Source organism: Camelus bactrianus, chromosome 17 (assembly GCF_048773025.1).
Source record: "Camelus bactrianus isolate YW-2024 breed Bactrian camel chromosome 17, ASM4877302v1, whole genome shotgun sequence".
NCBI classification, from domain to species: Eukaryota; Metazoa; Chordata; class Mammalia; order Artiodactyla; family Camelidae; genus Camelus; species Camelus bactrianus.
Window position 1 is genome coordinate 20,721,839 of NC_133555.1, and position 14,445 is coordinate 20,736,283.

Below are 14,445 nucleotides of genomic sequence, written 5' to 3' on the forward strand. Positions count from 1 at the left end.
TGTTCCTCATCTCCATGGCTGCCTCTCTGGCTCAACAGGGAACTCCTTCCAGCGTGTGAAAGAGACCCGTCTTCATCACAGCATCCTTCCTCCGGCGCAGGCCTGGCACAGAGCAGGGGCTCAGAATGTGCTTCACTCGATGAATAAATACACTGACGAGACAGAAGAAGGAGGGTGTGAGGTGAAAGAGACAGGCGAGGACAGGGCAGTGGGAAAAGTGCGGGGGACTCGCAGCTGTCCCCTGGCCCCTTGGACCGCGTTCGGTCCCTCTTTGTGTGACTTGGGGCCAGCGGCGCCCTTTCCCTTTTCTCAGACCTTTTCCTGGCTCCCTGGTCCTGCATTCAGAGTTCCTGGATGAGGCTCAGCTCTTTTGCTTCTATGCCTTGTTCTTTTTTTATTTTTCCCATACTTTACATAATAAAGGTTTTTCTTTTCTTGTTTTCTTTTCTTTTTCTTTTGGAGTCAGAAAACTAAAGAGACCATCTTTATTAAGAACTTAATAAAGAACTCAAAGGAAGTAGCTTAGGTGGGGGGAGGGATGGAGGGAAAAGTCGCCTTTCATTCTGGGGAGATTCCACAGTGTGTGGAGCTGTCCCCTTGTAAATGCGTTTTTGGGTCCAGGGCCGAGGAGCGATGGGAAGGAAACAGAGGCGTGGACGAGAAGTCCCAGAGCTTCTGGGAAGGAGGGCCTTGTTGATGCCTGTTGGAACGGATTTGGTCAAGTGTTTGTTTAAAAGAGATGCCGCTTGGTTAGCAACGCCTGGCTCGCTTGGGTCGTGTTCGAGAATACTTTGGCCGGAGCCCCCGACACTGTTGACTTAGAAGTTGACCGGAGTGAGAGCCCGGAACCCAGAGGCCCAGCGCTACACGGATGCTGAAGTACCCGAATATCGGGATCGGGGCTGTGGGGGTGTGAATCTGCCAGGCAGCGCTACACCCACAAGGGGGCTGCCGGTCCCCTCCAGCCGTGGTTGGCATTTGTTGAATTTCTCCTGATTAATAAATACTGGTCAGTGGGTTGTACTGGGGGTTTTTCAGAAAGAGGGTTAAAGTACAAATAGGCCTTGGAGAGGGATAAACACTAAGCACCCACGGGAACGTCTTCCGGACGCGTCAGTGTGGTTCAGGTAGGATCATCTGTATCCCTGAAGTAACGGGTTTGGCCCCATCTTCCAGATGAGGAAACTGAAGAACGGACCTGTCAAGGGAGTGGAGTCAGGAGGTGCAGTGGATTCCATTCCCATTGGACCCAGTGCTGAGTTCCTGTTTCCCTTAGTAGCTTGTCAGGATTTTGTCTTTTGCTTCCCCCATCCTTTGTGCCTGTCACCACGCCTGGTTCATGGCATGTGTCGATAAAATTTGAGGTGTCTAATGATGTGTTAGGCTGGATTAAACTGAACTCTGGGCTCTGGTGCCTGCATTCTTGTAGGTGGTGGAGTTGGACTAGGTTCTGAAGGTTCTAGATGCGGGCTTGTTACACCAGGCACATCCTTTATGGGAAAGTGTACCTGTGAGTTCTGAGTTCTGATCCTGCCAGGCTGGTCTTCACACGTCCAAAATACCACCCATGTGTTCTTGTCCTTGCGGAGAGTAACCGAGCTTCACACTTGGGCAGACAAACTTGTCACAGACAAAGACTTTGACATTCTGTCTAGCTCCTGGCCTGCAGATTGTACGTAACTTGACGGAATGAAGGATGAGTGATCTCATTTTAAGAGTGTCACTGCATTGGTATTTTTCTGGAATTGCAAAACAGCTCAGAAAAAAAAAAAGGTCTGGAAGAAATGGAGGAAAATAGTAGTTTCTTTGCAAGATGACATGCTCAAGTCATGCCCCTCTGTGTGTCGTAGGCAACACAACAGGATCCGCAGTGTGGAGGGGAGTCAGCTGAAGGCCTACCTGTCCCTGGAAGTGCTGGATCTCAGCTCCAACAACATCACGGAGGTCCGGGGCGCCTGCTTCCCGCACGGGCTGCCCATAAAGGAGCTGTAAGTGCCTCTGTTCTGTCGGCAGAGCCCAGGTCTGGACGCGGGTGGGTGTTACCTCCTCTTCTCTGTGGTCCGGCTGCGGCAGCAGGACAGGCGCAGGCCTCCTCTGTCTTTCCCAGCAGGGCAAGGGGCAGGGGACCCAGGTCCATTGTCTTCTGTGAGCCTGTTTAGGGAGCATCTCCAAATCCAGCATGTTGTCCTGACTTTACAGGTGGGTGCGGAAGCTGAGGCCAGGAGAGGTGAAATGACCTAACAGACTGACCCCTTAAGAGGAGGATCTAGCCCTTAAAGGCAGGGCTCTATTGGCCACGAAGCCGCTTCTCTGTCCCCTTCACCGAGCTGCCTCCTAGGAAAGCTTAAGAGACATGCTCGGGGGGTGATTAGAGCAGTGACGTAGGAGGGAGACCTCTCTGCTGAGGCTCAGCCGGTCAGGACTTATCCATCCTCTGAGTTCTCTCCACCTTCTCCATCACTTTGTTGAGCTGTTTCTCTTCTTCCCATCCCAGTGCCCGTCTCACAGCTAGCCGATGGTAGATGGAAGGAAAATCTTGCTTTGAGGAAAACGTTGAAATCTCAGGCTAAAGAGACAGGTTAGGGGACACGCGAGTTCCCTGCATTATTACTGCGTATATTTGGGGGATCGATTGTGAGGCTGGTTGAGGGGTTGACGTGACCCGTCTGTGCAGAGGCCAAGGTTAGGCACACAGATTTCTGAGACCACAAGAAGAGGCATGGTTTCTTTCTCAGGCTGTATCCAGGGGCGAGAGCCGGAAACAGGTGGCCTTGCCCACTCCGTAAGCCGATGTAGTGGTGCTCAGTCCCCATGGAGGGCTTTCCAAAGGGGTCCAGCTGCCACCTGGCACTGCCTTGCTTGGGACAAAGAAACCACAGCTGCTAAACTGAATTGCAGTGACCTTCTTGCTGCACGAAAGCAGGGAGGACTTTCTATTTTGGCAGATGCTGGCCAGGATATCTTCGGCACACAGACTGTTCTTTAATCTGAAGTGTTAAGAACAAACAGTCCAGGTCCATTTGCAAAGAATCCTAATGTGCCCTGTCTTGGCCGCTGTCTGGTGGAGACAAAAAAAATGCCTTCTTCGCTGCCCTGCTCTGATGGAAAACATCCTGTCTGGTCCTTTTCCATTTTGCTTAAGTTGCAAAAAGCATCACTGGCCTGGGGAAGGCTGGAAGGAGAGAGTTGAGGGTAACTTCTCAGAGGAATGACCAAATTGTTACCCCCTTTTCTCTCTCTCTTTTTTTTTTTTTTTCTTACTTGATATAATTTACATGCAACAGAAATCTACAGCTCTTAGCTGCCAGGCAGTGTGTTTTGGGGGGGGGGGCTTGCATACCCTCTAAGTGGATGTCCTTTGCAAGTATTGCTTGTTTTTTAAAGGGACTCCATGCAGATCTCTGTTTTAAAAAAATTTTTTATTGAGATTTAGTTGGTTTACAGTATTAGTTTCAGGTGTACAGAACAGTGATTCAAAAATTCTTATAGATTTTACTCCATTTATAGTTCTTAAAGCACTGGCTACATTCCCTGTGCTGTACAATAGATCCTTGTAGCTTATTTATTTTATACACAGTAGCTTGTACCTCTTAATCCCCTCCCCATGCCTTGCCCCTCCCCCTCCCTCTCCTCCCTGTTAACCACTCTTGCAGATTTCCATAACTAGAATGTTTCTTTGACATATTTAAGATCATTAATATGAATTGGTTTATGCACATTTATTATATAAATCGTACATTGAGACCCGCTTCAAAATTAAAGGCTGTGTCCTCAAATTATCCACTCTGATCTTGCCTCGCAGTGGACTTTCTGCTAACTAAAGCTCTTCCCGCCCACCTTGAACTCAGACCCTTGCGTAGCAGGTGGTGAGGAGGGACTCCTGCAGGCCTCCCAGCTGGGGTGTGTGGACGGCTGGGGTAGAGGGCATAGCCCCACCTCCCTCTCTCCTGGGGTAGCCACACCGATAGCCACACCGACCACAAGCATGGCGAGCCCTGGGCTTCCGTCAAGACTCCCATGGGCGGTCCTGATAGCCGTGTTCCCCGGCCCTCCTGTCTGGGAGTGATGATGGGCTTTGCAGCCTTGGGATGACAAACGTCTCACTGGAAAGCCATCCATCTGGGTGTGTTTTAGCTCCTTTTCCCAGCGCAGCCAGGTCTGGTGTCTGTAGCAGAATGAGGAAGGCCTTCTCCTGACCCCCACCTTTTCTCTCCCAAATAATTTCAGCAACCTGGCGAGCAACCGGATCAGCACCCTGGAGTCGGGAGCATTTGACGGTCTGTCAAGGTCACTGCTCACGCTTCGGCTGAGCAAAAACAGGCTCACTCAGCTTCCTGTGAAAGCATTCAAGCTACCCCGGCTGACACAACTGTGAGTACAGAGCCCCGCACTTTAGTTAAGCTTGGCCAAACTTTATGGAGGCCCGATTTCCCCCGGGACCTTGTTCCAAACGCACCCCCTTCCCTGCTCCGCCCCACCAGCATGCTCTGCGTGAGCTACCACGGATGGCCCTGCGGCAACAGCTAATAAAAGCAGATTAGAAGCTGGGTCTGGTGCCTGTGGGCTGCCTCAGGTTGCTGAGAAAAGGTCACTGAGGACACACACGCTTGTCCTCGCCGGCACTTTCCAAAATGCATAAGAATCCTGCTACGTAGTGATCTCAGCCGACACTCGGCTGTGTGCATTGGGGTCCTTATTTATCTTTGAGGTTTGGGTGTTTTTTTTTAAAGGCACCCGTGTAATCCCAGCTGTGGGCGTGATGGGGTCCACTGCTCCTTGAGCAGTTTGAGAGGAAGTCAGTGTCCTCAGAGGTAGGGAGCAAGAGATGGGCCACCATCTCCATCTCCTCAGTCTCAACGTAGTTGACTGATGATTTTTATTTTTACAGAAAGGATGTGTTTTTTTTTAGTTTTTTGACCACCACAGCTGAGTGCCTTCCTATAATGGCGCAGGGTTTGGAGTCAAAAGAATGTCTATTTACCAGAACATGATAGAATGTTCGTTCCCTGTTTTTTTGTTTTCCTGTGTACCCCTCCTCCTTTTTTTTTTTTTTTTTTTTTTTTTTGAGCAGAAGGGTGTATCTCAGGAAAATAAGCTGATGTTGGAGATTTGCCTTAAACTGAACAAAACAGTTGTTCATGACCAGGTTTGGTGGCAAGGTGGGGTGCGCCCCCAGGCTGTCACTGCAGTGTTTCCCCAGCACACCCCAGGCATTGGGGCCCAGCCGTGCTCTCTCTGCTCCTGGAGAAGCTCTCTGGATGCTCAGGAGGTTGTTTGGGTCATGAGACACTGTGAAAGTATTCAGGGGAAACCCAGGACTTTCTGGTCAGGCCGTATTCTCCCGCCCCTTTCCCCTGTGTTACTGGTGGAGCCAGCCCATCCGGACTCCTGAAATCTTTTGGTTAACGGAGGTTGCATCACACCGGGGTTGGAAGCCCACATGTGTGCTTCGCAGTGTGTCAACCCGCCCCACCTCCGGAGTGTAGTCACGTCTCTCAGTCAATGGAGACTCAACTAATGCCTCGGCGGGAGGTGTTGCTGTTTGATGGCCAGTGGTTGGATTTTCCTGGGTTGAGGCAGCTGGTGGGGGTTTCTGCTGCTGAGTTAGGAGACAGCTCCCCCAGGACATTCACATCCTGAGTCACACCCACCTCCTCGCTGCAGAGTCATGGGAGTGCGGGGAGGAAGTGAGAGCACTCATCACGTGGCGGGGGGTGGGGCGTGGTGGGACTGGCCTCTGGGGAGCTCTGCGCCCCGCTTTCTCTCCGAATCAGTGCCCGGTCAGGGTCAGTGTCAGTGTGCACATCCATGCTTACCGGGACCTCCTCCTGGTGTTTTCCCCGGGGCCCTCGTGGGGATGGTTGCAGATGGGATGTGTGCAGGGGATGCTCTGAATCGCCGACTTTGTCTCTTTAGGGACCTCAATCGGAATCGGATTCGGCTGATCGAGGGCCTGACGTTCCAGGGGCTCGACAGTTTGGAGGTGCTGAAGCTACAGCGAAACAACATCAGCAGGCTGACGGACGGGGCCTTCTGGGGGCTGTCCCGGATGCTCGTGCTGTGAGTGCAGCCTGGCTGGCAGAGGGCGCCACAAGTGGGATGACCCCACCCCCTGCCCTGCGGGACTTTAGCCCCTCCCCACTCAGTGTCTTGGGGGACTTTGCCACACCTCAAGGGGTTTTCCTTGCAGTTTAGGAAAATCTCTGAGCAGGAGTGCCAGTGGATGCGGGAGAGTGAGTTGGCGGGTGAAGGTGGAGGAGAGGGCTGTTTTGCTGGAGCCGCCTCCCTATCCCCGTTTCCACTCCCCCCGCCCCTGCCTCCTTGGTGAACAAACCGTGGGCTCCCTCCCCACATCCTCTCCCTGCTCCCACTCACCCCAGGAAGTTCCTTCTCTCCCTGTGTCGGGTTTGACCGTCCTTGATGTGCAGGTGGGCCAGAAATGTCTAGTTCATCCTGAGAGATTTGTTTATGTTTCGTGAGTGAATCAAGCCGCTCCGTGCAGATGTTCCACTTTTATCAAGGGAGCGCTCGCTCCAGCCAGATGTGGAGCCTGCCTGCCACAGCCACAGAAAGCGGCGACAGAAAACCATCTAGTTGGGGGCAGAGAAGGCAGTCATGGATCTCCAGTTTTTAAACACTTCAGTGTGTTTATTTTTTATCAAAAGAAACATGTACTCGTAATTGAGTAAAATCAGATAATAAGACAAGCGGTCTTTACCCTCCATCCCCAAGCCCCCATTCTCTCTTTCCCCCAATTACACTCCCAAGAGGCTCGCCCTCACTCATCATTTCTTTTTTTTGTGTTTCTCTGTAGTTCTGCCTGTGGTTATTCCCAGTCGATACACTTACACCACTATCTTGACGTGTCAGCGTGAGATTTCTTGCTTTACAGGCAATGGTTTAACTTGCTCAAGACACCCGCACCCGCTTCCAGCCTCTCCAAGCCACATCACTCCATTTATGTCGTTCAGTTGTTACCTTTGCAACTGAAACAGAAAACAGAAACTCTAGGTCTAGTTCCATCAACTCTCTGTCCTCATTATCAGAACTGAATGTTGATGTCCACACCACACACCCACACGCCCCCCCCCCCACACCCACACACACACGGTAAAATGACGGTGAGCACCATTGTTTTGCTTCCTCCTCTCATCGTTGTTCACCCGTGAGTGGCTCTACCTCTGTTTTTACATATTCAAGAACACTTTTCCTTAACATCCTTGAAGCTGTCATTTTGGACTTTGAAACCTACATGGTCGTGTGCTGGGTGAGCTGGGAGGCCCAGAGAATTCTCAGGACAAAATGGGGTCGCACATACCGTTTAGTCTCTATGTTGAACGCATTCATACAAATTGGGGGGTGAAGAAAGAGTTGCCTTAGAGGCTGTTTGTAAATTAAGGGCTTATTTTTTGAGCAGAAGCAGAAAGTAAGGTGGGTGAAAGCGAAACCTGGTTGCCTGAAGCCCTCATAGTACTGAATGTGGCGCAGCACTTGAATTACCAGCTTGTGTTCACGAGGCCAGTCCCGTGGGGCGGCGGCGTCCGTGGCCGGGCTGTGTGGCATCGAGAAGCCGGGGAGTAGTGACGTCCTTACTTTAGAAACCGAGCAGGAGCTGCGTTCTCAGCACAGTGCTGAGATTCTGACCTGCCTTTTCGTCTCACGACAGCCCTGTGGAGTTGTTGGGCACCTCCGCTTGTTGGATGTTCAGGCTCTCCCAGCCAAGTGGCAAAATTGAGATTTAAACCCAAGGAGTCTGTCCCCAGAGCTAAAGCTGTATGTCTTGGCTTGGGAGTCCAGAGCCCAGATTGGTTATTAGCCAGACCTGGGCTTGAATTCTGGCCCCTCAGGGCTGGCTGAGCTGTGGAAGGGTCTTAGGTTACCAACCTTCTCTCAGCCTCAGTTTCTGCATCTGAAAGATGGGGATAATGACGAGAGCTTGCTCCCCGGCTCTCATCTTTCTCTTCCTTGAATGGGCCCCGCCTTCTGCTCGGAGCTCCTCTGCCCACAAGTGTGCCTGGTTCGCCTGTACTCAGCTAAAAAGTTCGCTTCTAAGAAGCTTCCCCTTGGCCTCTGAACATCTAAAGCATCCTGGGTTCTCAGCACCCTGTGCGTTGCTTTGCTTGTCACTACCCACCCCTTGCGCAGGTGTGCGCACATGCACACACACGTAGGTGCACATCTCACACATCTTCGGCACTGTTGTGGGATCCTAGGTGCCAACCGGGCTATGCTATGACTCAGGGAAGCTGCCCCTTGGCTGGCTGCTCGGGGGGTGGGGGGGTGCGCCCCTTGGGGGTCCGTCCTCACCCACCCTGTGCGGCTGTCCTTGCAGGCACCTGGAGTCCAACAGCCTGGCGGAGGTGAACAGCGGCTCGCTCTATGGACTCTCGGCCCTGCACCAGCTCCACCTCGGCAACAACTCCATCTCCCGAATCAACCGCGACGGCTGGAGCTTCTGCCAGAAGCTGCACGAGCTGTGAGTGTCCCCGCTCCGCTCTGTGGGTAGCAGTGTTCACAGACACGTGGTGGCTCCTCCAGGGAGGCTCGAGGCTGGCACATCCCCCAGCCCAGCCAGCTTGCGGGGAGAGTGGATGGAGCCCCCTAGGCGGGCCTGGAGGGAGACCCCGCGGGCCTCAGTCACTGGAGCCTGACTCCCACCTCATTTCCAGCCTGCATCCTGTTTCAGTTCAGCAGGGGCTGTTGTGAAGGACAGCTGTTCTTTTGGGAGGGGGCCTGGGGGTGAGGTAATTTTGGTTGGTTTGTTTATTGCTGTATGTATGTATGTATGTATTTAATGGAGGCACTGGGGTTGGAACCCAGGACCTCATGCATGCTGAGCATGCGCCCTACCCCTGAGCTGTGCCCTCCCCGCTAGGGACCGCTTCTCAAGAACGTCTGCGCATGAGCAGCTGCAGCAGGTGACATGCGTGTCTGTAGTGAGCGGGCCCACGGGCGGATTCAGTCCCAGGCACCACAGTAAAGCAAATACTGTGATACGGTATCGTTCCCCAGCACATGTAAAAGCATCTATAATGCTTCACTGTAGCCCATTGAGCTTGCAGTAGCATTATGTCTAAAAAAGTGATGGGCAGCCTTAATTAAAAAATACTTTATTGCTCAAAAATGCTTTCCATCCTCTGACCACACAGAGTTGCCAAAACCTTCCATTTTTTTTTTAAAGGCAGCGTCTACAAAGCACAATAGAGCAACACAATGAACGAGGTATGCCCGTATTTGGGCTCAAACACAGAAAGGACAGTGACCCCGAGAGCTGGCACACGGACAGTGGGAGAACTGCTTCAGTGTAGTTCCCCCCGTCCTTCCCTCAGACATGTAGCCCAGGCACCTTTTCTTCCCCTACTTGCGTCCCCTTTGGTCGTCTGTTAGGGAGGCTCCTGTGCCAGCAGGAATGTGTGCGTACACTTTGCATAAAGAGGTTCCCCAGACAGGCCTCCAGGCCAGGGCTGGATCTGCTGCGCTGGGGCCTACGGGTCCTGACACCAGCAGTGAGCGACAGGCTCTCTCCTGGGTGGGGAGGGCTGGGGCCTGGGCTGTCCTGCCATGTCCCGGTGGGTTGTTGCTCATGGAAGTGGGATGGCCCAGGATATGGAGGACACAGCCCCATGTCTATAAGGTTGAGATTTCTTGAGGAAAAAAGCAGCTCCTCACCATGGTTTTGGTTTCAGTTTTATATGTTCAAGGTTTCTCCATTCTAGTCTAGTCCAGTATGTTCCTTTACTTTTTTTTTTGAAGAGAGGCTGAATGGGTTTTCCTTTTTTCTAGGCTTCACTGTGGGAAAAGATTCAGCCACTGAAGTGAATGATGAAGGGGGCCAGGCCTTTGTCTGTCTTGTCTGTCTGTTGACCTCACCAGGCAAACTTAAGAATATGTTTAATGTTCATGCTGAGTCTTGCAGTTGGTGTTTTTATCTATTCATTCACGTTCTCCCCCTTTCCCTCATTCTGCCCCCTGTGCCATCCTCCCCCACCCCCTCCACACCCGCCCCACACTGACCTGGAGTTTATATCTCAGTGAGTCTCTCATTACCTAATGCAAAAATCAATAGTCCTGCCTTTTGCCTCCAGGCTCACTTTCCTTGGGTTCTGTGACTGTGCGGGTATGTTAACCCTTTGAGTTTGCCTTCCTGACCATCCAGGCAGTGCAGCTGCCCGGTATTCTCACGTGGAACGGGATGGCTTCTGAAAGGCTCTGCACTCAGTAGGCTGTGACCCACTAGGGAGCTCCCTGCAGGACCCACGTTTTCCTGCTGTCCAGGCCCAGGAGCCGGGGGAAACAAATGAGGTCTTCCCCGCCCTGACACTGAGCCCGAGCCCACGCACTTGCTCAGGCGAGGAGCCGCCCCGGGTCGTGGCGGGTGTGCGCGCCCTGGTGCTGAGGCAGTGGTGAGAGGCACGCTCCCTGTGCCCTTCGGAAGGGACGGAGAGGGTCATGGAAGTTTGCCTGACACCCAGGGAGCCTTGGAGCCAGATTTAGGGTTGTTCTGCAGCATGTGTGTCCCGCCCCTCCTTTAAGCTAAATTCTTTAATTGCAGGTGAGGATGTAACTTTGGTCTCCTGCCAGGTCTTTGCCAGTGACAGACACCATGACTTATTTCTCCTGGGGAGAAAGACTGTCACTCCCTGCTACCTTTGAAAACTTACTAATCTTCTCCAAATTTATTTTCCTTCCTCCTGCCCCAGCCCAAAGCTCCCATTTTTCAACGACAGTTGACAGATATGCTAAGTAAGCAGCTTAGGGCTGTCCGAGGTGCAGAGGGTGTGCTGGAAGGAAGGAAGGTTCGATTCTGATGCTCAGGGAAGGTGGGTGATTTGGGGGTATGTTCCCTGTCCTGCTTACAGTAGGGGGATCACGGTAAAAGGCGGGCGTGGGTGAGGGCAGGGACACCCAGATGGGAGAATCCAGTCCCTCAGGTGCTGCCCAGGTTAAGGCCTGGTGTTTGGGGAGGAACGCTTGCTCCAGGCAGTGGCTAGTGGTGCCCTCTGCTGGCCGATTTCGAGAGGCTAACCGGCTCCCTTACTCACTGTGAGAACCCTCTGGGGTCCTGTCCACAGTATCAGGCCGCAGCCATGACAGGTCTTGGCCTCAGTCAGGACCAGCCATGGACACCAGGAGCATGAAGGGGATGGAACTTTGTGGGTCTTTGTTGTGTGACCTTGTGTAGTCCTCACAGTTTACAGACCTCCTTCCGGGAGTCAAACTGTATGGGTTTCGGCCCCAGTGGGTTTCTGGCTGTGAGATCTTTTTGCCCTCAGGATTCTTGTGGGCCTGACCCTTCTCAGTCTGACCCAGATTACTGGCCAGCCGTGATTCCACATTCAGGAGAAGAGAGAGGGCGACCATGTGACCCAGTGGTCACGTTTGCTTTCCCCTTCCCTTTCTCAGGATTCTATCCTTCAATAATCTGACCCGGTTGGACGAGGAGAGCCTGGCCGACCTGAGCAGCTTGAGCATCCTGCGCCTCAGCCACAACTCCATCAGTCACATTGCGGAAGGCGCCTTCCGGGGACTCAAGAGCCTGCGTGTCTTGTACGTCCTTCAGCGTTGGGTTGATGGGAGAGCAGAACAGAGCAAACCGGCGGCTCCGCCAAATTCTCTTCTCACTGGTTTTGAGTCAGAATTGAGGCCAAAGCTGACCCTGTGGTGTGTGCAGAGTCTCAGACTTTCATGTAGTACATCAAAAAAGAGCTGGTTGAGCCGAAAAAGGTCACGCTCCCCAGGGTGGTGCCTGACATGATGATGATTCAGAAATCTTGTTGTCCCCAAGTGTCGCAGTTGCACCTGGCGGGGCGCGGGGTCCTGCAAGGAAGGCGTCCCAGGCTGTGCGCAGCCACTCCCAGCATGGGTGCCAGTGGGCCATCTTTCCATCCTGCGCCTTCCCGGGTGGCGTCTGTGTTGAAGTCCTGAGTGTTTTTACCTGAGCCAGGTCAGTGCTGAGGCGCGTGTCTCGGGCTGGCATTGCAGCTTCTTCCGTGTGCAGGACGCCCGTCTCCCAGAGAGGTGGTGAGCGAATCCTGTCCCGCCTTGAGCCTCTTTAGGGTCACTTTGACAAAATCATGTCGTCTCCATCTAAGTTCCCAACAATGTGGAAGAAGTTGTCAGAAGTTGCTGCAGGGGGCTTTATTGGGGTTATAGTTTTTCAGTTGTTGGGTTCTGAGAACTTTCAGGCAGCAAGAACAGAAGGGCGTCTGGATTTCGACGGGCAGTGGCTGTGGGTTCCGAGGCCTCCCTCCCAGGCGCGCCCCCTGCAGGAAACGCGGCCCGTTCGTGTGCGATGGGAAGGAAGGCCTTTGCACTTGCACCTGGCAGGGAGGGCAGGGGAGGCTTGAATGCCGGGCCGTTGCTGGTGGGGGGCGGTGTGAAAGGGCCTGACGCCAGGCTATTCAAGCTGAGGTCGGCCTCCGAGCCCTCGCAGTGCCGAAGAACAAGGCCAGGAACATTCAGACCGAGCGAGCCAGAGAAGAGAGAAAAACTCTGGCAGCCAAGGCGAGGAGCAGGGGGCAGGCACACAAAGCACAGCCCCATGTCCTGGGTTTTTCAGCACAAAGATAATAGGGAGGGACCCACTGAAAGGAAAAGTCCCTTCCAGCCCCAGGATCTCGGCTCTCGGAGCTTCCTGCTGTAAAATAAAGGTCAGAGCGAGTGTTTCACTTTGCAGTCAGAGCTCCCCTCCCTGCTGCCAAGAACAGCATCCCTTTCTGTTCTTGGCCTGTGCCTGGCAGGGCTTAGGAGAGGAAGGTGTAGGAGACCTTGTGGAAAGTTGGAGAGGGCCAAGCCGGGGCAGCCGGGGGCCCTGGTCGCCAGGTGGGACGTCTCCCCTGGCGCTGTGACCTGCCCTTGGAAACCCCAGGGCAGAAGCTGAGTCATCGGCCTTGTGATGTGCATTGTTGGAGGAGACTGGGCTGAAAAGTTGGCCTCATCTTCCCATCCTGGCAGGCGAGTCGCAAGTCTGACTCAGCACCCAGATGTCCCTGGCTGGGAGTCAGCACCTGTGCAGGCCCCAGGGGGAGACGGGGGCTCCGGGCTCCAAACCCACTTGCCAGCATGGTGGTGGCCCCAGGGAGGGCCCCGTGCCCGTGCCTCTTTGTTCCCTCACCGTTTCCTCCATATGCCTTCTGCGGTTTCTCGATCAAGTCCAGGAAAGGGACCCTGGTTGCTATGAAGGCACATGGGAGCCGCAGGGCACCTTTCAGGCTCACTCTCAGAGCTGTGGCCAGAAGTCCACTCTTTGGGGACAGAATTCCAAGCAGACTTCCCTCCGTGCCTGCCCTCTGTGCCCGCCCTCTGTGCCCCTTCCCCTGGGGCTGGCCTTAGCCAACAGGGGCGCAGCAGATGGAGTCAGGATGCTGTTGTCTGAGGCGTGTGTCAGGTCTGTTGAGGGGCTGAGAGAGGCAGGCCGCGGGGCAGGGTGGCTCAGTGGTCACGCCTCTCATCTTCACCAGACATTCCGTCTGTGCACCTAGCACACCCCAGGACGGTGCGAGTGTCAGGCGGCCGCCTGGGTGGGAGTCTGTTCTCCCACTGCAGACCGGATGGTGAGCTTTCTGTCTCCTCCGCAGGGATCTGGACCACAACGAGATTTCCGGCACGATCGAGGACACGAGTGGCGCGTTCACAGGGCTTGACGGTCTCAGTAAGCTGTGAGTATCGGGCGCGGGGCCGGCTCCCTGGCCCCCACACCTCCTTGCCGTGTGCCCGCCCGGGGGAGCCCTTGCACGCTCATCTTCTCTTGTTTGGGAAGAAAAGCCCGACTCAGGGCAGGAGACATGGCGACCTCTCGGGCCCGCGGTCTCCTCGCTGCCCTGGGCGTCGGTGTCTTTGTGGCCAGAGAGCCGGTGTGGGGGCTGTGGGGGCTGCTCTCCCGCTGCGCTCTGGACTGAGGCAAAAACGGCCAAAGTTTTTTCTTGTTCTTTGCTCAAAGGAGTCTTGCCCTCTCACTCAATTTCTAGAAATCCTAAACGTCTAAAACCAAGCAACTCTCAACAGTTTTGAGTCTTCAGGCAGGATTTTTGTTGTCAGTCATAATCTTAAACGGAAACAGTTATTACCGGGGGTGGTGCAGTGGCTCTTTTTTATTCAAGGTTTCCGGTGTTTGGGGTTTTTTTTTTAAGCTTCTAGAATTCAGTAGTTATTTCGCGAGGCGCACGCGCGCGCGCTTTGTGTGTGTGTGTGTGTTATATCTAACTATCTCAGGAGGCCAGGCTGTGTTATGCAACCTTCTTGTAGTTGAGGAAAGAGAGGTGAAGGAGCTTTGCCCGAGATCACACAGCTGGTAGGCGGCAGGGCCAGGAGTCGCCTGTGTGGCTCCGAAGCCCGCGTCGTGCGTCCCTCGTCCTCCCTTCTTTGTGCCTCTTACCAGCACTTTCTGTACTGCCGCCCCAAGAGCATCCAGGAGTGGGGATGGGAGCGATGATGACTCGGGGCAGG

At 53.8% G+C, this 14,445-nt stretch overlaps 1 protein-coding gene across 1 annotated transcript in view; it reads left to right on the forward strand.

Annotated features, from left to right (window-relative positions):
* Window positions 1–14,445, forward strand: part of LRIG1 (leucine rich repeats and immunoglobulin like domains 1) — a 111,303-nt gene that overhangs the window by 73,184 nt on the left and 23,674 nt on the right. The window contains exons 4-9 of the mRNA XM_045514415.2: window positions 1,851–1,988; window positions 4,228–4,371; window positions 5,917–6,060; window positions 8,333–8,476; window positions 11,404–11,547; window positions 13,578–13,658. Coding sequence (XP_045370371.2) covers window positions 1,851–1,988; window positions 4,228–4,371; window positions 5,917–6,060; window positions 8,333–8,476; window positions 11,404–11,547; window positions 13,578–13,658 — 795 coding nt within the window. The remainder of the gene's footprint in view (window positions 1–1,850; window positions 1,989–4,227; window positions 4,372–5,916; window positions 6,061–8,332; window positions 8,477–11,403; window positions 11,548–13,577; window positions 13,659–14,445) is intronic.